Below are 24131 nucleotides of genomic sequence, written 5' to 3' on the forward strand. Positions count from 1 at the left end.
TTTAAAGTGTTCAGTAAAATGAATAAACCAGAAAAGAATCGAACAGAATAAATAAACTTCACTGAAAAAAAAAAGATTAATTGAATTCACTTCATTTTTATAGACATAAACAATATATGTGAGCTGAATATAAATAAACAGTGAATCGCTAACTAGAGACTTGCTCCGACCGAGTCATTTAAATTGCTGCACATTTCTTCATGAATGAATCGTTTAAAGTGTTCAGTAAAACAAGTAAACCAGAAATTAATCAAACAGAATAAATAAACTTCATAGAAAAAAAAATATTCATTGAATTTACTACATTTTCAATAGATATAAACAAATATAAGGGTTAACTAAACAATCAGCTCGATTGTGAATCAAACACATGCAATCGAATCTCTAAACTGAAGGCGATTTCTGCACTACAAAACCAGAATCACATATTTTATGATAGGTGGTGGAGTAAAAGTATGATCATATGCTTTCAAATACAGTGAAGTAAAAAACTCCATGAATATAACTAGCTCAAACACTGGATAATTTAGCCTACTCAAGGACAGAAAGTTAAAACCTTTGGAAAAGCAGGAGAAGGTCACATGAACGCACAGATGGAGCAGCGATGATGCATAAATTAATCTCCCGGCATGAAAGAGGAAATAATAATATTCAAAATGATTCACTGCATAACTCATAGAGAAGCATTAGAATCAGAGCAATCATACAATGTTTGGACTGATGCTGCTAAAGTGATCAAAATAATCAAAACCGGGCGTGACCTCAGCTCCGACTGTTCACCGAGGATGATGAGAATGTTAATAATACTTTGAATTAGTTTTAATTTCCACATTATATATTTTCATTCTAAGTTTTCAGAATTTTATTGAGTATTTTTGTCAGGTTTTTATCTATTTTCTCTGTCTGTATATGTAACTCCGCCAGTCTTACACCACCCAACCCTCTATAGCTGGGGTTGAACCAGCAACCTTCCGCATAGGAGTCGGTAAGTGTAACGAAGGCCATGGTCTTTAGCCTCTTTGTTAGAGTAACCGACTACCATGCGGAAGGTCGCCGGTTCAATCCCAGCTCAGGGCGGGTTGGGTGGTGTAGGACCAACAGGGTTACATTGGTGCCGTGACCCGGATGGTGGTGAGGTTTAGGGGGGTGAGTGTAGCGGAGGCTCAAGTGAAGTGCTGTGCAAGTAAACCTCAGTCATCTGACCTCTAAAAGATGCTAGAGGTCATGGTCTTTAGCCTCCTTGGTAGAGCAACTGAGTCGCCGGTTCGATCCCAGCTCAGAGCAGGTTGGGTGGTGTACAACCGGCGGGGTTCATTCATTCATTTTCCTTCAACTTAGTCCTTTTATTTATCAGGGTTGCCACAGCAGAATGAACTGCCAACTATTCCAGCATATGTTCTACACAGCAGATGCCCTTCCAATTGCAACCCTGTACTGGGAAACATCCATACACACTCACATACACTATGGCCAATTTAGCTTATTCAATTCCTCTATGTGTTTTGACTATGGGGGAAACCGGAGCGCCTGGAGGAAACCCACGCCAACACGGGGAGAACATGCAAACTCCACACAGAAATGCCAACTGGATTTGCTGAGGCTCGAACCAGCGACCTTCTTGCTGTGAGGGGACAGTGCTAACCACTGAGCCACTGTTTGCCCTATTTATAACTATTTATTTATTAAAACAATTTCTTTTTAAAATATAAAAATGCATAAAGGAATAATAAATTAATAAAAATATTATTACAAAATATCAAATCTTATTTTTAGCTAAATTTCTCCAAGATGACAGTAAAAAAGCTCACAGACACCCAGCTATTTGTTAAAAAGGCATTTATATCTTAAAAGTGTGTGTGTGTGTGGGTGTGTGTGCTGCTACATTCAGCTGCATTAGTGATGTGAGATCTTGTTAACATTTTCAAAAATACATATAAACGCACACAGCCTTACCTTATATATAACATGTAGGCCTAATAGTGTTTATATCAAAATGTGCAAAGTCAGAGACGGTGATTTAATGCTTCCTCAATCCTGTCTCTACTCCTGACAGAAAAAAACTGCTTCCCTTTAAAGTCCAGCCGACAGTACAGCAGTAATAAAATACACATTTCTAAATGACGAGTGCATTTACTGAAAAATCACTTGTGTGATGATAATAATAATAATAATAATCACAGCGCAATAGTAGTGCAAAAGCAATATTTTTCACATTAAAAAGGAGTAAAAAACATACCGTAAAATGTGTTTCGTTTAAAATCCTGGTGTCAGCGAGAAGTTTAGAAAGAAATGAAAACTTTTATTCAGCCTTTAAAAGGCTAAGTGAGGTTTAGAACAAATGAACGTTGTAGTTTTGAATTATTGTTGAATGATATGGTGATATATGTGTATTTCATATATTTGAGCATATATGTACAATATATATATACACTACATGACAAAAGTCCAGTCCTATAAAAGCTTTAGGAACAACAAATAATAACTTGATTTGTCAAAGGCCTCTAGATTACGCTTATTTTACCAAAAATCAAATATGATCATGTCTTGATTTGTAATGATTTAATCAGGACACTAAGGTCTAACTTTGCTTAGACAAAAGTCTTGTCATTGAACAGAAATAATGTCCAGTATAGAATATAAAGTCCTGCTGCAGTGGAGACAGAATGAATATTGTGTCTGACTCCATCATGAGCTTGGAGGACTGCATCCATACATCTCTGCACTGACTCAAATCACTGATTAATAAAGTCATCTGGAACAGCAAATAAAGCGTTCCTGCAGGACTCCCAGAGTTCATCAAGACTCTTTGGATTCATCTTCAATGCCTCCTCCTTCATCTTACCCCAGACATGCTCAATAATGTTCATGTCTGGTGACTTGGCTGGCCAATCCTGGAGCATCTTCTTTGCTTTCAGGAGCTTTGATGTGGAGGCTGAAGTATGAGGAGCGCTATCCTGCTGGAGAATTTGCCCTCTCCTGCAGCACAAATGTCTTGATACCTCAGGCTGTTGATGTTGCCATCCACTCTGCAGATCTCTCGCACGCCCCCATATTGAAATTTAACCCCAAACCATGATTTTTCCTTAACCAAACTTGACTGATTTCTATGAGAATCTTGAGTCCATGCTGGTTCCAGTAGGTCCTCTGCAGTATTTGTGATGATTGGGATGCAGCTCAACAGATGATTCATGGGAAAAATCAACCTTCTGCCACTTTTCCAAATGTTCAACTAGAAGTCAAGTTATTATTTACAGCTCCTACAGCTAGGATCGACAACAAGACTTTTGTCATCAGGTGGTGTATATATGTAAGCGGCCATGTTTGCAATATTTAATGTTCCTTAAATCACATATTTGATCTATGTAAAATTCATATTTGAGCTTGTGTGTCATATATGAAGCTATAATAAGGTTTCATTAGTGCATTTACTATTATGAACTAATAATGAACAATACTTGCACAGCACTTTATAATCATAATGCAACACTTACTAATGCATTAGTAAAATCCACATTTTATAACCAAAAAAAAGATGAAAAATACTGTAATAAAAGTATTATTCATTGTTTGTTCATGTTAGTAAATACATTAACTTACATTAAAGGGATAGTTCACCCAAAAATAACAAAAATCTGCTATAATTTACTTACCCTTAACTCTTTATGCATTTATTTATACTGTTGAACACAAAAATGTCAGAATCTAGTAGCCATTGACCTCCATAGTATTTGTTTTGCCTACTATGGAAAGTCTATGGTTACCGGTTTTCAGCATTCTTCAAAATATCTTCTTTTGTGTTCAACGAAATAAAGAAACATTTCATAACCACTTGAGGGAGAGTAAATACTGAGTATATTGTAATTTCTGGGTGAACTATCCCTTTACCAAATGCAACCGTGTTGTGAATTGTTTTGGAATTTGTATATAAGCTCACCGGCCACTTTATTAGGTACACCTGTTCGACTGCTTGTCAACGCAAATTTCTAATCAGCCAATCACATGGCAGCAACTCAATGCATTTAGGCATGTGGACATGGTCAAGACGATCTATTGCAGTTCAAACTGAGCATCAGAATGGGGAAGAAAAGGGATTTAAGTGACTATGAACATGGCATGGTTGTTGGTGCCACACGGGCTGTCTGAGTATTTCAGAAACTGCTGATCTACTGGGATTTCCACGCACAACCATCTCTAGGGTTTACAGAGAATGGTCCAGTAAAGGGAAAATATTCAGTGAGTGGCAGTTCTGTGGGCGCAATTGCTAGAGGTCAGACAAGAAGGATTCGAGCTTGTTCCAACCCGATACTAGTAAGGTGTACCTAATGAAGTGGCGGTGACTGTACATCAGATTTCTGTATGGGGATCCCACTGTTGTATGTGCAGAGCATATATGCTGATTCTACTGACTGCTGAAGGAGTGAGCTGTGACTCAGTGCAGTGTCCCGATGATCCCTGAGGTTTACTTTAGTCCCGATCCTGAGCCGAGAATCCGCTTGTGTGTCCTCAGGCACGGTTGGGACTGCGAATCGGCTCTTCTGGTGCTCTTCTGGTATCCGGTGCTCAAGGCGTGAGAAGAATAAGCTCATAGAGAAACAACTGATATGCCTCAAAAACACAGATGATCATATTCTAGAGCCGCGCTCCTGCAGAATCTGAGGGAAACAGCAGAGGGTTTATGGGAGATTTTCAGAATAGAGATGCGGGTACATTTTGCATCTTCAATATCAATCACTCAATCATTGGATTTAATTTAGTTTAATTATTTCAATTGAAGTTAACTTGTGTATCACTTTTTTTTTAATAACAATTATCATTCCAAAGCAGTTTCACAAAAGGTGCACATCATTACATTACAGTCAAAATCAGAAAAGTTCAGGATCAATCAATCAATCAATCAATCAATCAAAGTTTATAAAGCACTTTTAAGGAAACAACAAGTGTTCAAAGTGCTGTACAGGCATGAGTTCACAACAATTCACAAGAAAAATAATAAAAGAAAAGAAAAAAAGAAAAAAATTAAAGTTCAAAATTAAATACATTTAAAATAAAAATGATATGAAATAAAATAACACAAAACTAAATTAAATTACGACCCTAAAACTCATCTAAACAACTGTGCATAGAATGTGAATTTTGAATATGCTATACACAAGGATAAATTATAATTATATATATATATATATATAAGTAAATATATATATATATATATATATATATATATATATATATATATATATATATATATATATATATATATATATATATATATTCTGTATATCTACATATAAAAAAAAACACACAGTTAAAGTCAAAATTATTAAACCCCCTTAGATTTTTTTTCCTTTTTAAATATTTCCCAAATGATGTTTAACAGAGCAAGGAAATTTTCACAGTATATCTGATAATATTTTTTCTTCTGGAGAAAGTCTTATTTGTTTTATTTCGGCTAGAATAACCTAAACACCCTAGTTAAGCATTTAAATGTCACTTTAAGCTAATATCTAGCTTAAAAATATCTAGTCAAATATTATTTACTGTCATCATGGCAAAGATAAAATAAATCCGTTATTAGAGATGAGTTATTAACATATAAACAGGGCGGCTAATAATTCTGATTGCAACTTTTACTCTCTCTCTCTAAGTGTATATATATATTTTGAGAGAGAGGGAGAGAGAGAATATCAATATTTTAATATTTTATATGGTCAATATTATTAGAAATTGTTTTTTTTACCTGTCTACGGAACAAAGCTCTTAACTTGATTTTTTAACCTAATTAACCTGGTTAGGCCTTTAAATTGCACCTTAAACTGAATACTAGTATCTTACAAAATAACTAGAAAAATATTATTATTAAAGACAAAAGAAATTAGTTATTAAGACTGTACATATTTTTAAAATCTACATATAAAGTTCCTATATTTAAAAAAAAATCTGTAATTTCTAGAATGACTAGTGCGCGAAACATAGGAACATAACATGTGACCAACAGAAAAAGGTCAGCATGCTATTTTTAAAAACGTGTAGACTGAAATAAGTCAGTCAGAAGTGTGCTAACAGTGCATCTGCACACACACAGGAACTTGTTGTTGGCGTGGGTTTCCTCCGGGTGCTCCGGTTTCCCCCACAGTCCAATGACATGCGGTACAGGTGAATTGGGTAGGCTAAATTGTCCGTAGTGTATGAGTGTGTGTGTGTGAATAAGTGTGTGTGGATGTTTCCCAGAGATGGGTTGCGGCTGGAAGGGCACCCGCTGCGTAAAAACGTGCTGGATAAGTTGGTGGTTCATTCCGCTGTGGCGACCCCGGATTAGTAAAGGGACTAAGCCGACAAGAAAATGAATGAATGAATGAATGAATTTGGCTATGTTGTATGAGTGTATGAGCTAGAAGGGTATCCGCCGCATAAAACATATGCTGAAATAGTTGGCGGTTCATTCCACTGTGTAATAAATAAAGGACTAAGCTGAAGGAAAATAATTGAATGAATGTGTCTATAATACAAACTGTATATTCCCCTACCCCTAAACCCAACCCTCAAAGGAAACAATCAGCATTTTTATATTTTCATAATGTTTTATTCTGTGTGATTTATAAGCATGTTTACCCATAAAGACCTCAATTTTGGTTCCCATGAGTCCCCATGAGTCTGTGTGCCTTCATGTTTAAAGTCTGCAACCGGAAGCTGCAACCATTTTTGTTATATATTGTGATGCAGTTCCTAGAGAAACGGAATATTAAATGAGAAAACAGTGGGCGTGGCTTGTTTTTGTCGTCTGCGAGCTGATTGGATGTAGTAAAGTAGGCATTTCATTCAGAAAGATCGTGAAAAAAGGGTTTGGGTTTCATTATTACAACTTAACAGACTCCTCCTCCTCTCCATTTCTGTGTGTTGTCTAAACTGGCAGCTGGAGGGGGCGTGGTTAAGTATGATAGCCACGCCCAATACCTCAGACAGGCCTAATCTGAGAATTGAACCGAAAACAAACAGGAAGTGTATTTTCAGATTTCAATTAAAGATTACAAGAGCAAACATTTGAGTTTTTCTTACTCACACACACACAGATGAATTGTTCACCACAAGACTAGCAATGTGAGCTAACAAAATCAATATGGTTAGTTTTGATTTCATGTGTACTTGAAGTCTCCACTGGGATATAAAAACAAGTCCACGCACACACACACTCATGCTTACCTTGGCTTTCTCACTGGGCTGAGAGCTGCTCATGTACGACTGGTTGTGCAGCTCTTTAGAAACGACACACAGGAACTCGGCCTGATCCTCATTACCATAGTTATAGGACGACCCGATGCTGACCAGCTACACAAAAAACACCAACAACACACAGGAAACAGCGGATTAGCGGCTAAATAAAATGCATCCTCATTTAAAATGCATCCAGACTGAATAATTAACACTAGAGTCCACCCAAAAATGCAATGATGTCATGAGTCGCTCGATCGATAGGCTTAAAATATGAATGAGAATAAGTTGGTTTGCGAGTGACTGAATTGGGATTTCTGCATTTATGATGCTTTGAGGAGCTTTGACGACATCATTTGGCATTATTCAGTTTAACAGTGTGAGTTTGAAGGCATGTTTTACTGTGGAAATGCCGTGCATGTTTTGGACAGACATGAGGGTGTGGACAGTGAGGACAGGGTTCATATTTCTGGACGAGTAATCCTTAAGGCAAGACACTACAGGCATTTTTGCATGCAGTTTTGAGATTTTCATAAAATAATGGAAAAGAAAATATCCAAATCGCTACCATTGACTTCCATAGTGTTTGCTTTTCATACTATGGAACATTGACTTCATTGGCTTTCAGCTTTCTTCGAAACATCTTCTTGTGTGTTCAACAGAAAAACAGATATATTATCTATTAGGTATAATGTTTAATTTATTAGCTTTAGTTGTTTTTCACCTGTAATAAAAATATTTTGTATTTAGCAATTTAGCGATTCTATAAATGTTGATGAATGTACTGCATTTTTACTAAACAAAAATATCAATTACTTTCATTATTAAAATCTTAATAAATCCAAACTCATGGAAACAACCATGCAAAGTATTAGAATTTTTAATATACATAAAACTATAATGTACATACGTATATATGTTTATATATATATATATATATATATATATATATATATATATATATATATATATATATATATATATATATATACACACCCACACACACACTAACTTTATTAGGTACACCAGTCCAACTGCTCGTTAATGCAAATTTCTAGTCAGCCAATCACATGGCAGCGACTTAATGCATTTAGGCATGTAGACATGGTCAAGACGATCTGCTGCAGTTCAAACCGAGCATCAGAATGGGGAAGAAAGAGGATTTAAGTGACTTTGAACGTGGCATGGTTGTTGGTGCCAGACGGGCTGTCTGAGTATTTCAGAAACTGCTGATCTACTGGGATTTTCACGCACAACCATCTTTAGGGTTCACAGAGAATAGTCTGAAACAGAGGAAATATCCAGTGAGCGGTAGTTATGTGGGCGCAAATGCCCTGTTGATGCCTAAGGTCAGAGGAGAATGGCCACACTGGTTCCAGCTGATAGAAAGGCAACAGTTACTCAAATAGGCACTCGTTACAACCGAGTAGAGCATCTCTGAACACACAACATGTCCAACCTTGAGGAGGATGGGCTACAGCAGCTGAAGACCTGCCTTGTATCAACGGTTCAGGCTGGTGGTGGTGGTGTGATGGTGTGGGGGATATTTTCTTGGCACACTTTGGGCCCATTAGTACCAATTAAGCATCGTGTCAACACCACAGCCTACCTGAGTATTGTTGCTGACCATGTCCATCCCTTTATGACCACAGTGTCTCCATCTTCTGATGGCTACTTACAGCAGGATAACACATCATGTCATAAAGCATGAATCATCTCAGACTGGTTTCCTGAACATGACAATGAGCTCACTGTACTCAAATGGCCTCCACAGTCACCAGAGCTCAATCCAAAAGAGCACCTTTGGGATGTGGTGGAACAGATTCACATCATGCATGTGCAGCCGACAAATCTGCAGCAACTGTGTGATGCTATCATGTCAATATGGAGCAAAATCTCTGAGGAATATTTCCAGTACCTTTTTAAATCTATGCCACGAAGGATTAAGGCAGTTCTGAAGGCAAAAGGGGGTACGACCTGGTACTAGTAAGGTATACCTAATAAAGTGGCCGGTGAGTGTGTGTGTGTGTGTGTGTGTATATATATATATATATGTATATATATATATATATATATATTTATTTATTAAAATTTTTGTTATGGGAGGATATTTCACTGAATAATGTGTCATTTGAATACTTAAATGTTTAAATTAAATATTTATAAATATATATTTGACTGTAACACTCCACAAGTCAAATGAAATCATTAAATAAACATGATAAACAAAATGACAAAAGTAATTGCAAATTCTGCTGATTTGTGGCAAAAAATGGCGCCTGAATGCCTGATCACATCAAACGCACTTTTTGAGTGAGAGCTGCTTGTTTTTGCATGGTTGTGATCGTTTTGAGCGCTTACATTTTAACCGCCTGCTGCGCCTTGCATTTTTGCTGTTTAGCTCTGAAAAAGGACTCTATGTCAGACGCGTCTTTTTTCATTCTCCAATCAAACAAAAGCAGAGGCGGGGTTTCCGTTGAGGTTACAGCAGTATTTGTGTTGTGAAGACAACTACAGAAACTTTTAAAAATGGAGGAGGGACTAACGGTCGGTGTTTTGAGTTTTCCCGAGCTGTATGACTTTACAAATCCTGAATATCACAATATTACAATTATAACAATGTCAAGAGCAGCGCTCGCGCACAATACGCAGCTGACTCAGTCATTGCCTAGCAACAAAAAATGCGCAGCACACTTCTTTCTTTCTTGTCAAGAAAAAAAAGTCAAATTCTCAGAACAGAAAAGCACGTTCATTGTGATCGGCACATGATTTAAAGTTAAAAATGCCCCTGCATAAATTAACTAACTCTCACTACTAAAATTAAATATTAAAAATCCCCCAAAAAGTGTACATTTGCCGTATTTCATTTCAATTTGCAAACATTATATCGGATTTGTTTTTGATCAGAAATGACCCCATTAATGCAAAAGCTAATTTCTGACTCTGATTTTTACCCTGGGGTGTCTCACCTTACACACATACAACATGCGCACGACATGCTTGTGAACACAATGCAGACTCTGCCTTCGAAACAAACAAAAACACACACTTATAAACATGCAGGACGGAAGCACTGTGAGCACTGGCATCAATCATGCAGGTTAGTGGGAGGACAGCGGATGTTTGGACACACCTCTCCACTGTGGGCGGGGTGAGTTTGGCTTGACTCCTCCCCCTTCACCTCCCGAGACACAATCAGGAAAAACTCTGACTTCTGGGCCCGCCCATAACCTACACTGACAAGCTGCAACAACCAATCAGAGCGTGAGGCGGGGCCTGCATCACAGAGCGCAGGCGAGTCTGATTGTTGTGGAGCTGGAATGAGCGGTGGAAGTGATGCGGGTGCGATTTACCTGCTCGAACTTCCACCCGTCCGACATGGTGGAGACCATCTGCGTCAGCTCTTCTTCTTGACACTGCAGCACTCGGTACACATGCTTGACTGGCGTCTGAACACAAAGAGATGCACAAATTAGCAAAGCTTTAATTCAAATGCAAATGATTTTACTATATATATAATACTATACAGTGCTCAGCATATATGAGTACACCCCATTTTGAAAATGAATATTTTTCTCCAATTCTCACTGAATATAAGCAGTGTATTTTGGTGCATTTAAACAAAACAGATTTATTAAACAGATATATTTATAAAAAAAATATTTTAGTCACCAAACATATTTAGAAATTGAAAGATAATACTATTAAATTCAAGCAAAACAATGCAAAAAAAATGACAACCTACAAAACTTCAGTTTAATTTTTCTGTTTTCTTCGCTTCTCTTGATTTTTCCTCTTTTGTAAATTTGTATTTAATAATTTTCTATAACATAAATGTGGGTGTACTTGTTTATGGACCGTTATTGTAAGTTATTTTGTTAGATAAACTCCAGATTTGCAGATTTTCAGTTCTGACTAATCTAATGCAGAGATTAAAATGAACTCTCACAATTATACTATAATTTTTGCATTTCATAAGTACTACGCTATATTAAAATGATCGAAATAATGCACTTTCTCCTGTTCTTTGAGTGATTACTTCAAACTCGGCGCATAAACCGCCTCATGATCGCGTCTGCAACTAGTACACGTCAGTCTGTTCGTTTACAAACTATGGCTGAAGTGAAAGTCTCTCTTTGTGTATTATTGTGTAAACCAGGGGTCACCAACCTTTTGGAAACTGAGAGCTACTTCTTGGGTACCGATTAGTGTGAAGGGCTACCAGTCATTAAATATCACATTTTACTTAACTTACTTTTAATTATATGTTATTAGTAATAATTATTTATATTTATCTGTGTGAAGACATTGATCATGTTAATGATTTCTCAAAGTAGTTGTCAACAATGATTTAACAAGTCAGATAAATATCAATATGCAACACTTCATTTGTCTGAAATCACGGAAGCGTAGAGCTGCCACCCAGGTAAAAAAAAATCTGAGCTTTATCCAACACAATCTCACGGCAATTCGTAACTTTTTCATTTAGTGGCTAATTCGTACAAATTCGTACGATCTAATTCGTACATTTTAGTACGATTTGCGTATCCCCCAATGACGGTTGGGTTTAGGGGTGGGGTTAGGTGCCACGCCTCCTTTTTAAAATCGTACATTTTCTTACGACTGAACTCGTACGAATTCGTACGAATTAGCCACTAAACTGCCAAAACGTAAAATACTTACGTTTTCTCGTGAGATCAGGCTGGCTTTATCACGTTTGTACAATATACTTTTCACGTTCTTACAATATAATATCACGTTTGTACAATATACTTTTCACGTTCTTACAATATAATATCACGTTTGTACAATATACTTTTCACGTTCTTACAATATAATATCACGTTCTTACAATATAATATCACGTTTGTACAATATACTTTTCATGTTCTTACAATATAATATCACGTTTGTACAATATACTTTTCACGTTCTTACAATATAATATCACGTTCTTACAATATAATATCACGTTTGTACAATATAATATCACGTTTGTACAATATACTTTTCACGTTCTTACAATATAATATCACGTTCTTACAATATAATATCACGTTTGTACAATATACTTTTCATGTTCTTACAATATAATATCACGTTTGTACAATATACTTTTCACGTTCTTACAATATAATATCACGTTCTTACAATATAATATCACGTTTGTACAATATACTTTTCACGTTCTTACAATATAATATCACGTTTGTACAATATACTTTTCACGTTCTTACAATATAATATCACGTTCTTACAATATAATATCACGTTTGTACAATATACTTTTCACGTTCTTACAATATAATATCACGTTCTTACAATATAATATCACGTTTGTACAATATACTTTTCACGTTCTTACAATATAATATCACGTTCTTACAATATAATATCACGTTTGTACAATATACTTTTCACGTTCTTACAATATAATATCACGTTTGTACAATATACTTTTCACGTTCTTACAATATAATATCACGTTTGTACAACATACTTTTCACGTTCTTACAATATAATATCACGTTCTTACAATATAATATCACGTTTGTACAATATACTTTTCATGTTCTTACAATATAATATCACGTTTGTACAATATACTTTTCATGTTCTTACAATATAATATCACGTTTGTACAATATAATTATCACGTTCTTACAATATAATATCAAAAGCTCAGATTTTTTTTTACCTGGGTGGCAGCTCTACGCTTCCGTATGAAATAGTTTTTAAAGTTTTTTTTTTTTAAATATAACTTAAAGTAATTTTCAAATTTACACAAATTCAAGTGTGATTTAAAAAGAATACCTATAAAAATATTAGATGCAGCTTACTCATATGTGGTGCTATGGTGAGCTATTTTCAGAACAGGCCCGTGGGCAACTCATGTCAACATGTTGGTGACCCCTGGTGTAAACTATTTGATATATCTACATAGTTGTCCAAATGAATGTCCTGTGAGTGTGTTATAACAGACGCGCGCCCAAAAAGGAGGATCTCACGAGGCTCAATGGTGTTTCTGCCATAGACTGTAAAACAAACTTGCATATGAGCTTCAGACGCGCTCTGGCGGAGCTTTTCACTATTCCTGTCAAAGTTTTGAGTTTTGCGTCTAGAGTTTTGAATATTGACATCAGGGTTTTGAAATTTGTGGCAAAATAATAAAAAAAAACTGTAATGGGATGTAATGAAGACCACAACTTCCACGATTCCACACTCAGTCATGAAACTACACCTTTGTTTGTTGTGAATACACACCCTCTAGTGGCCAAATTGGCGTACTGAAGCTTTAAATGCTGAAAAATCATTGGAGGCCACTCTATACAAACATGCTCAAACGTGACCTATGTAAGTAGTATTAAAATATTGGTCCCAGCGTTGTGTTGACGCTCTCTTACGTGTGTGCTCTTGGCGTCTCTTTCGATGATTTTCTCCTTGATCAGTTTTATTAGTGAGGTGATGTTGTAGAACTCGGCCTCTTCAAGAGCTCCTGATGGACACACACACACACACATCGAGGACAGATTCGATGCTTTAGTCACAGTCTCTGTGTGTGTTTGCATGTGTGTGTTTTTTATGTCTGTGTGTTTGAGAATATGCGTGTGTATGTATCTCTGTGCTTTTGTATGTCTGTGTGTGTGTGTTTTTATGTCTGTGTCTATGTGTGTTTGTGTATCTGTGACTGTGTGTAAGATTATGTGTGTGCATGTGCGTTTAAATGACTGTGTGTGTTTGTGTGCTTGTATGTGTGTGTGTTAGTGTGTTTGAGTGCAAGTTGAGTATGTGTGTGTCTGTTAGTGTGTGTTTGAGTGTATTTTTTTGGTTTTGTGTGTGTGTTTTTGTGTGTGTATGTGTGTTTGTGCATCTGTGTATGTTTTTATGTCTGTGTCTATGCATGTTTGTGTTTCTGTATTCTGTATCTGTGACTGTGTGTGTGTAAGTGTGTTTGTTTTTATGTCTGTGTGTGTGAGAATGTGTGTGTGTATATATCTCTCTCTGTGCTTTTGTATGTCTGTGTGTGTGTTCGGGTGAGATTAAGAGTGTGTTTGTGTGTGTTTGTGTATCTCTACCTGTATCTGTGTCTGTGTGTAAGATTATGTGTGTTTGAAAGTCTGTGTGTCTCTGTGTGTGTGTGTGTGAGTATCTGTCTTTGTTTGTTTGTCTGTGTATATCTGTGTGTGGGATTATGTGTGTGTGTCTAATTGTATGTCAGTGTTTGAGTGTGAGAGTATGTGTGTGTGTTTTTGAGTGTGTGTGTGCGTGTGTGTATATCTGTCACTGTGTTTTGTGTGTATGTGTGTTTGTATGTCTGTGAGATTGTGTGTGTATCTGAATGTGTGTCTACAGTATGTGTGTTTGAATGTGTGAATGTGTGTATATCTGTGTGTGAGATTGCGTTTTCTGTGTGTTTGTTTGTGTGTATATGTGTGTGTTAGTGTGTTTGAGTGTGAGTTGAGTATGTGTGTGTCTATTAGTGTGTTTAAGTGTATTGTTTTAGTTTTGTGTGTGTGTGTATGTGTGTGTATGTGTGTTTGTGCATCTGTGTGTGTTTTTATGTCTGTGTCTGTGTGTTTGTGTATCTGTACCTGTATCTGTGTCTGTGTGTGTGTTTGTGTGAGTTTGTTTGACTGTGTTTGTGTGTGTGTGTGAGTATTTGTCTGTTTGTTTGTATGTCTGTGTGTGAGATTATGTGTGTGTGTCTAATTGTATGTCAGTGTTTGAGTGTGAGAGTATGTGTGTGTATTTGAGTGTGTGTGTGTGTGTGTGTGTGTATCTGTCACTGTGTTTTTTGTGTATGTGTGTTTGTATGTCTGTGGGATTGTGTGTGTATCTGAATGTGTGTCTACAGTATGTGTGTTTGAATGTGTGTATATCTGTGTGTCTATTAGTGTGTTTGAGGGTTTTTTTTGGTTTTGTGTGTTTGTATGTGTGTGCATCTGTGTGTGTTTTTATGTCTGTGTCTATGTGTGTTTGTGTATCTGTACCTGTATCTGTGTCTATGTGTAAGATTATGTGTGTTTAAATATCTGTGTGTGTTTGTGTGTGTGTGTGCGTATCTGTCTGTTTGTATGTCTGTGTGTGAGATTATGTGTGTGTGTCTAATTGTATGTCAGTGTTTGAGTGTGTGTGTGTGTGTGTGTGTGTGTGTGTGTGTGTGTGTGTGTGTGTGTGTGTGTGTGTGTGTGTGTGTATATCTGTCACCGTGTTTTGTGTGTATGTGTGTTTGTATGTCTGTGAGATCGTGTGTGTATCTGATTGTGTGTCTATGTGTTTGAATGTGTGTATGTGTGTATATCTGTGTGTGAGATTGCGTTTTCTGTGTGTTTGTTTGTGTGTATGTGTGTGCTTGTATGTGTGTGTTAGTGTGTTTGAGTGTGAGTTGAGTATGTGTGTGTCTGTTAGTGTGTGTTTGAGTGTATTTTTTTGGTTGCGTGTGTGCGTGTGTGTTCATGTATGTTTGTATGTCTGCCAGCGTGTTTGTGTGTATGTTTGTGTGTTCAGTTGGTGTGTGTATTTGAGTGCCTGTGTTTGAGTGTATGTGTGTGTTAGTGTGTTTGAGTGTGAGTTGAGTATGTGTGTGTCTGTTAGTGTGTGTTTGAGTGTATTTTTTTGGTTGCGTGTGTGTGTGTGTTCATGTATGTTTGTATGTCTGTTTGCATGCGTGTTTGTGTGTATGTTTGTGTGTTCAGTTGGTGTGTGTATTTGAGTGCCTGTGTTTGAGTGTATGTGTGTGTTTGTGTGTGTATGTCTGTGTATGTGTCGTACCCTCCTCCGTGAGGTTCTTATTGAGCACCAGTTTCCCGTGTCTTAGGTAATTCAGCACAGAGCCGAAATACACAGGGTCTCTGTCGATCAGATACGCCCCGGACTCATCCTGCAGTTCAAGAACAAACTATTAGTCCTGAGAAAATTGATTTGGGTGTCACGGTGGCGCAGTGAGTAGCACGATCGCATCACAATAAGAAGGTCACTGGTTCAAGTCCCGGCTGGGCCAGTTGGCATTTCTATGTGGAGTTTGCATGTTCTCCCTGTGTTGGCGGGGGTTCCCTCAGGGTGCTCCGGTTTCCCCCACAGTACACATGCATGAGTATATGGGTGTTTCTTAGTACTGGGTTGCAGCTGGAAGAGCATCTGCTGTGTAAAACAAATGCTGGAATAGTTGGTGGTTCATTCCGCTGTGGCGACCCCTGATGAATAAAGGGACTAAGCCGAAGGAATTAATAAATATCGTAAAGTTTGGTGTAAATCTGTAACGAATACCAGTCTACACTTCAACAACTTTACTGTGATCTACTCAATTTTTCTTACATTTTACACTTAAAAATATTCAGTACATTATTAAGCTGACAAATTACTGAAACGTACTTTAAGAATTGAATAAATGTTGCTAAAACATATGTATAATGTCTATTCTATCATTCATTTTCCTTTGGCTTTAGCAAGGGTCACCATAGTGGAATGAACCGCCAACTATTATATTATATAATACGGCGATGCAGTGGCGCAGTAGGTAGTGCTGTCAGCAAGAAGGTCGCTGGTTCGAGCCTCGGCGGGGTCAGTTGGCGTTTCTGTGTAAAGTTTGCATGTTCTCCCTGGGTTTCCTCCAGTTGCTCTGGTTTCCCCAACAGTCCAAAGACATGCGGTACAGGTGAATTGGTTAGGCTAAATTGTCCATAGTATATGAGTGTGAATTAGTGTTTGTGGATGTTTCCCAGAAATGGGTTGCAGCTGGAAGGGCATCCGCTGCGTACAAAACGTGCGAGATAAGTTGACGGTTCATTCCACTGTGGCGACCCCGGATTAATAAAGGGACTAAGCCGACAAGAAAATTAATGAATATTATATTACACATTAATTTTACTTCAGCTTTGTCTCTTATTTATCTGGGGTCGCCACAGTGGAATGAACCACCAACAAATGTTATACAAATATTATTAATAAATATTTTAATTAAATATTAATTTAACTTTTAAAAATAATTATAAATTAAATACATTTTAATTAATTATAACTCTTTTTTCTTAACGTTTTCTTTGTTTGTTTTTGCATATATTGTACAATTAGCCAGTGATGTGCTCCACATTTATACATTTGTGTGCTACACATATTTTTTTATTTTAATTTGTATTATTTGTATTTTTTTTTATTACTATTATTATTCATTTTCTTTTCAGCTTAGTCCCTTTATTAATCTGAGGTCGCCACAGTGGAATGAACCACCAACTAATCCAGCATATGTTTTGGGAAACCGGAGCTCCCTGAAGAAACCCATGCCAACACAGGAAGAACATGCAAACTCTACACAGACATGTCAACAGGCTAAGCCGAGACTCGAACCAGCGACCTTCTTGCTGTAAGGCAGGGGTCACCAAACTTGTTCCAGGAGGGCCGGTGTCCAGCAGATTTTAGCTCCAACCCTAATCAAACACACCTGAACAAGCTAATCAAGCTCTTACTAGGTATACTTGAAACATCCAGGCAGGAGTGTTGAGGCAAGTTGGAGCCAAACCCTGCAGGGACACCGGCCCTCCAGGACCGAGATTGGTGACCCCTGGTGTAAGGCGATCATGCTACCCACTGCGCCACCATGACACCCAGTATATTATATTATATTAAAATGAAAAGGAAGTGTAATCCTGTTGTATAAACACTCTTAAGCAGCCCACTTTAAAGGGCAAACAGTTAGTAAATCAAATAGTTCATATCTCTACTCCAAAAACATTTTGCTATTTCTTACTCAGCTTTGCGTGCGAGCAGCGAACACTAAGAGCAAAGAGCCATTAGAGGAAAGTGACTTTAAACATTGATGAGCTTTCCACTGCTTCTGTAATGGCTTTACAGGCCACATTCATAAAAAATACACACCAAAAACTCTCTCTCACACACACACACACACACACACACGAAACCCAACCAGACTAAAACTGAACAGAGAGACTCAAATCACCCTTTTATCAAATCTGGGGCACAAACGGCGTGGAGTGATTTCCCAGAGCCTTAGAGACTCCTGCTCTTTACAGGGTTAAAGCCCCTAGAGAGCAGGATTATTCTGGATTAGGGTTATTTTGAGATTACCGTCTGAGATTTGAGAGATGAGAGGAGGTGAGACGGCCCGAGCTGCAGGAGAACCAAACAATGCCATGCTGACGCTCATCTGCGCTGTATTTGTTATAAGAGTGAAATTAGATTGTTTAAATGTGTGTTTTATGCATACCTGGCAACATATTTTTTTACACCCATCTTCCCGCCACCCTCCTGTTTTGTTATTTCTTTCAGGAAACTCCTGTAATTTGTATGGACCTATTGAGTTTTTTTATCTATGTTGCCAGATCTGACGCTCATCACCTGACACAATTGATGATATATTTAAACCTCAAAGCATTGTTTAACTCAATCTGGCAACATACGTTAGATCCCAGTTGTGCTGTTGATTTCTGTGCAGGTGGTAGATGCGGGATTCGGTAGAAACATCAGTATTAGTAAACACAGTAGACATCCCCCTTCCTGTTCTCCCTGAATTTCGACCTCGAATGTTGCAAGGTATGGCTTTATGTTGAATTTGTAAAACTTATTAGCGACACCTGTGGCTGTTTAGTGAACTGCAGTCAACAATTTTACAAAATACACATCCCGTGAGGAAAATCACTGCAGTACAAAACACAAAAGTTCAAATATGAGACAGTAAAATTTCATATATAACTACATTATCCAACATTATTTAAAGTTTGGTTTTAATGTTTGTTTGGTTTTCAAAACTTAAACCACATTTTTCCATATTTATTGCTAATTAAAAACCACCTCATTTCGGAGGCAGCTACTGCCCTCTGGAGGTCGCATTTTTGGTTACAGCCGCATTTATTAACCCATCCTTCATGACTGAAATAATATGCTGTGTTTTCAGCCAAGGCAACCTGGAGTGCTCAAATATAATTGGCTAAACTGGCAGTGGGCTGGTTATAGAGACCAAAACAAGGACAGACGTTCTGACACGGAACGCATATTCCGCAGGAGAATAACTGACTTTAGCATTGCTAATCATATAAACAAGTGTGTTCACCCAGCAGGTTTCTTAAATTGACACCTCACACAATTGACGATATATTCAAATCTCGAAGCATTGTTTAACTCAATCTGGCAACATACGTTACAACCCAGTTGCGTTGTAGATTTCTGTGCAGGTGGTAGATGCGAGATTCGGTAGAAATGTCAGTAGTAGTGGACAAAAGTAGACATCCCCCTTCCCGTTCTCCTTGAATTTAGACGTCAAATGTTGGCAGGTATGGTTTTATGTGGAATTTGTAAAGCTTATTAGTGACACCGGTGGCTGTTTAGTGAACTGCAGTAAATTTTTGACTATAGCGTTGACTATATTATAGCGCTTTTGCGCTATAATATAACGTAAGCTTTATCCTTGCAGTACAAAAAAAATTAAATATAAGATAGTAAGATTTAATAAACAACTACAAGTACACAATTATTATAGTTATAATAAAGCATCTTTATTTTAATTCTGTTCGGTTTTCAAAATTGAAACCATACTTTTTCGTAAAATCAAACACATTAAAATCCTTGCAAACTAAGAACATTTATTAGACAAAAATTGTAATAATTTTAGACAAATATTTAATCTTAATATTGTAACTTTTTTATCCATTGAAAATGCTCACAATAAAAATATATTTCTATTATTATTATTGTTATATTATTTTAAATTTAATAGTCTTAATTATTGAAAAATATTAAAACATATGTAGGATTAGCACATAGTGGTTGAACTAGGTATTGCAGTCCAACATTGATCTCCACTAGCTGAGTGATATCCGATATAAAGTGGGTCTCAGATTGTACAAGAAGCACTGCATTAAATTACATTTTTCCCCACCATGTCTTTATAATATAAGCATTTATTTTACTCCAGTATATGCAATGGAGCTTCTGCGCTAGCCTGCCAATTCTGATGGGCACATGCGAGTAAACAGCTTTTTGTCTCGTTTTACGCTTGAGCAAATAAATGAATGCCAAAGTCTATTTAACTGATTATATTTTAATTACATTACAACATCGATGCTGTAAAAGGAACCGTATAAAATGGACAAAAGTCACATTAATCGTTCACTGAAAGATTATCAGTATGGGAAGAAACACTAGCTCCGCATATACCCAATCATCTGCCAATGGGGTAAACAAAACAATCTTGTTTTTCCTTTTGACATAAGATTATTTATCTTACCGCTTACCGCATCACTCTGGAATACTTGATTCTGATTGGTCAATCACAACATTCCAAGGTATGTTCCTCCCATTTAATGCCGCTCTTCTTGACTCTTGCTAAATAAATAGGATAGTGTAGGCTGCATTGAACCATTTTTGTTTGTCGAACTTAATAGTGCAGTATGTAGAATTGATACATAGGGGTTAAACTAGGTATTGCGGTCCAAATTCAAAACATTGAAGAGGGTTTTTTCACTCAATGACTGGATGCATGCGCAGGTTGCCAGATTTACGACATCAACGGGAACAAACATGGCTGATGATGGAGCCTTACATTGTAAGCTGCTCAGCTAATGTTAACATTTGTAATAGTTGTATTTAGGACTCGGTCGATAAATTATATTATATCGAATCGCAATAAAATTAATGTCAAAAACAATGATAAGCTCTGTACTTTTTACTCTATAATGATGTAAGAGCCAATCACACAGCAGAAATGTGCATTAATAGGAATCTAAACGTGTGTTGGTATTAGAGATGTACCGAGTTTTCAGCCACCGAAAAATTTATCGGCCGAAAATATGTTGTGCCGTTTAATGGACCCTCTAATTTTTGTGGCTTCAGTCATTGTTGGGGTACTCCTAAATCTGGAAACATTATTAAATTTTATTGAAATATATATAGTGATTGTTTAATGTGAAAAATAATGATCATTTTTGCCATATCGCCATTCCCTAGTTGAATTAATTGCTAATAGAAAACCACCTCTGGAGATCACATTTTTGGCTACAGCCACATATATTGATGCAGCCTCTAGCACTGAAATTAAATACGCTGCGTTTTCCGATGAGCCAACCCGGAGTGCTGAAATAGAATTAGCTAAACTGGCAGTGGGCTGGTTATAGAGACCAAAACAAAGACAAACATTCTGACACGTAATGCACAAAGGAGAAAATCAACATTACGGCTGATTCACACAGGGCTTCAGCATCAACATTTGACAGAGGGCGTGTCTGAAGTTTGGGCTGATGCAATTGCATATCAGCGTTAGTCAATGAAATTAGTCACCAATAAGCCAATGTCTGAGTTGGCGTATTTGCATAAAGCCATCTGACTGGCTGACGCTTCTGGCAGCGCTTGAAAAGTTGAGAACGTCCAAACTTCTGCAGCGAGCAACGCCACTGAATGAAGCGTCACCGACGGATCCACAATGTAGTTCGTCATCGCTTGACGTCACGTCACCCATTCAAAGTGAATGGAAAGCGTTGACGCTGACGATGCCCGGTAGGAATGGGCCATTAGTAGGGCCAGACGGAATCTGCGGATGTTTTTTGCTATTTCTGCAGAGAATTTTAGTAAAAATCTGCGGATTTCTGCGGAATTATTTTGGGAGTATCCAGCGGAGTATCAAAATTAAAACCTTAATATATGAAACAAAAAGTAATAAATTACTGAATAAAAACTAAATAAATTAATATTTACACATTTACTCAAGTAAATAAACAAAATTAATGATGGGCAAAAAATCTGCGGAATTCTGCGAAAAATCAGCGAAAAATCTGCGGAATTCTGCGAAAAATCTGCGAAAAATCTGCGGAATTCTGCGAAAAATCTGCGAAAAATCTGCGGAATTCTGCGAAAAATCTGCGGAATTCTGCTGAATTATTTTGGGAGTATCCAGCGGAGTATCAAAATTAAAACCTTAATATATGAAACAAAAAGTAATAAATTACTGAATAAAAACTAAATAAATTAATATTTACACATTTACTCAAGTAAATAAACAAAATTAATGATGGGCAAAAAATCTGCAGAAATCTGCGCGCGCAGATTCCGTGTGGGCCTAATCATTAGCCTTGTTTTTTAGATAAGCACGTTCAGTTAGCATGTTTTTTTATGCTTAAGAAGAGTCAAAACTTGCATACAGCACCTTTAGGTGAAAAGTTAATAAATTACATTTTGTGTCTAATTTTTTATCTTTGTGGCATGTAGTAAGTGATTTAAAGTACATCTTGAAAGTATTTATTGCAGAATAAAGCCTTCGAGTTTACTACAAGACATTGAAAATTCAAGACGGGTGTTTCCAGCATGCAGCGTAACCTTCCACCCTGATCTCCGACACGGCTCAGGTGTCGTAAGCGGGATTGTGTCCAGATTACAGGGTAGAACTGGGGCAGATGTGCAGCTGATGTCCACCACATGCCATCCCGGGACACCACAGACTCACAACAGGCCACAATCTGCCGGTTGGTGCTGAAGACTCATGCAGGAGAACAGTAGAGAGCCTGTTCTGGGATGGGGAGAGGAGAGGAGGGGGTGCGGCGGACGGTAAAAGTGTGTTTGTTCGAGTCCATCCGACAGGAAAACAACTCCAGACAAAAACAACCATCTGGACGGCCCCCAAATTACCATAGAAACAATACAAATAACTCCATACAACAATAAAAGGGCATTAAGAGGAGCTCAATAACAGCTCTGCACTAATGACCCATTTTCAAACTCCTCGAAGCTGTGAAATTTGAAAAACGTATTTATATACGGATTTATATGATGACATTGTCAAAAATTTGAACAATTTATTTTTAAATCATCTCTGTTCAGCTTTTAAACTGACATGTAGGTCAAAAACAAGATGTCCCATTTTGGGTTCAGCATAAAATTAGACTTTTAATCAGAAAGCATTGCATAATATATGCAACTAAGATGTAAGTTAAAAATAATTGTATTAAATTAAAATATGGGATTATGCTACATCTTCATTCAGGAATGTTTAATTATGTATATATCAAACAACATTAATGCAGGCCTTATTATGTGATCATATTTTAAAAATCACTGGGGACATATCATTTAATAAAAACAAAGGGTTTGAAGGGCAGAGACAGAAAGATTTATAAATATAAGACTTAATTAATTAGTATTTTCATATACTCTCAGTATAGTCTTAATACTAAAACTGAAAATTAAATCTATTTTAAGACTCCTGCTCTCTCTAACCTACTTTTTTCACCCATTGTTTATGAATAACTTATAAATCAACTAAATAAATAAGTGGTCTGGCTTAGACACTGGGTTATTTTCCTCAGTTGAACGATAAAAGTGAAGTAAAATAAACTGTAATAACGGTTAATTACCTTGTCAGAATCGAGGTCCGGTTCCGTTTGGCACAGTCGGAACAGGAATGATTTTGGGTCCCGGCAGAGTGTTTGTCTGGTGGTCAGAAAATACGTTCCCCCGACGTTTAGACGGACCCATTTGGAGGAGCGGTGGTTAAAGGTCTGAACCGGAGCCGCTCGCCGGGACTCCTGCCCGCAGATCCCGCCGTGAGTCTCCGCCATCCTGTGCTCGGAGCTCCGCTGAAGTGGGTGACGGGAAACACACTGCACTGACGGAGAGCAGAAACACCCCGCACTTTTGTTTTTTCAGACACTACACAGTGAATCCACTCTCAGGCTGTGCTGTTCATTCCTGCTACTAATCCATACTTCAGCGCGTTTTCGTTAGATTTCTGGTGATTCCATGAACGAATCATTCATTTGAACCGATGCTTTTTAAGTGACTCATCCAAACACATTTGGGAGTCATTCTCTAGTAGGCTAACGTTGGGTGTAAATAGTCAAACTATTGATTTTATTAAAATTGTTTTTAGCTAAAAACAGGTAAAGTAAGGCATTACTTTTGTATTATTACGTCATTAAATTACACTTATT

The 24131-nt window shown here is 37.2% G+C and overlaps 1 protein-coding gene across 2 annotated transcripts; it reads right to left on the reverse strand.

Annotated features, from left to right (window-relative positions):
• Nucleotides 1-1819: 1819 nt before the first annotated feature.
• On the reverse strand, nt 1820-23897 carry kctd5b (potassium channel tetramerization domain containing 5b). 2 transcript variants are annotated; one of them, XM_087310170.1, is made up of 7 exons: nt 23556-23897; nt 15976-16084; nt 13608-13699; nt 10557-10652; nt 10337-10447; nt 7195-7320; nt 1820-4652 (listed from the first exon to the last, which is right to left on the reverse strand). In XM_087310170.1, the coding sequence occupies exons 1-7, from the start codon at nt 23757-23759 to the stop codon at nt 4623-4625; spliced, it is 768 nt and encodes a 255-aa protein (XP_087166296.1). In that variant the 5' UTR covers nt 23760-23897; the 3' UTR covers nt 1820-4622. The 2 variants fall into 2 exon arrangements, with proteins under 2 accessions (XP_087166296.1, XP_087166297.1); XM_087310171.1 differs by lacking the exon at nt 10337-10447.
• Nucleotides 23898-24131: the final 234 nt, after the last annotated feature.

The sequence above is a fragment of the Danio rerio genome, chromosome 24 (genome assembly GCF_052040795.2).
Source record: "Danio rerio strain M-AB ecotype USA chromosome 24, GRCz13ab, whole genome shotgun sequence".
Lineage (NCBI taxonomy): Eukaryota > Metazoa > Chordata > Actinopteri > Cypriniformes > Danionidae > Danio > Danio rerio.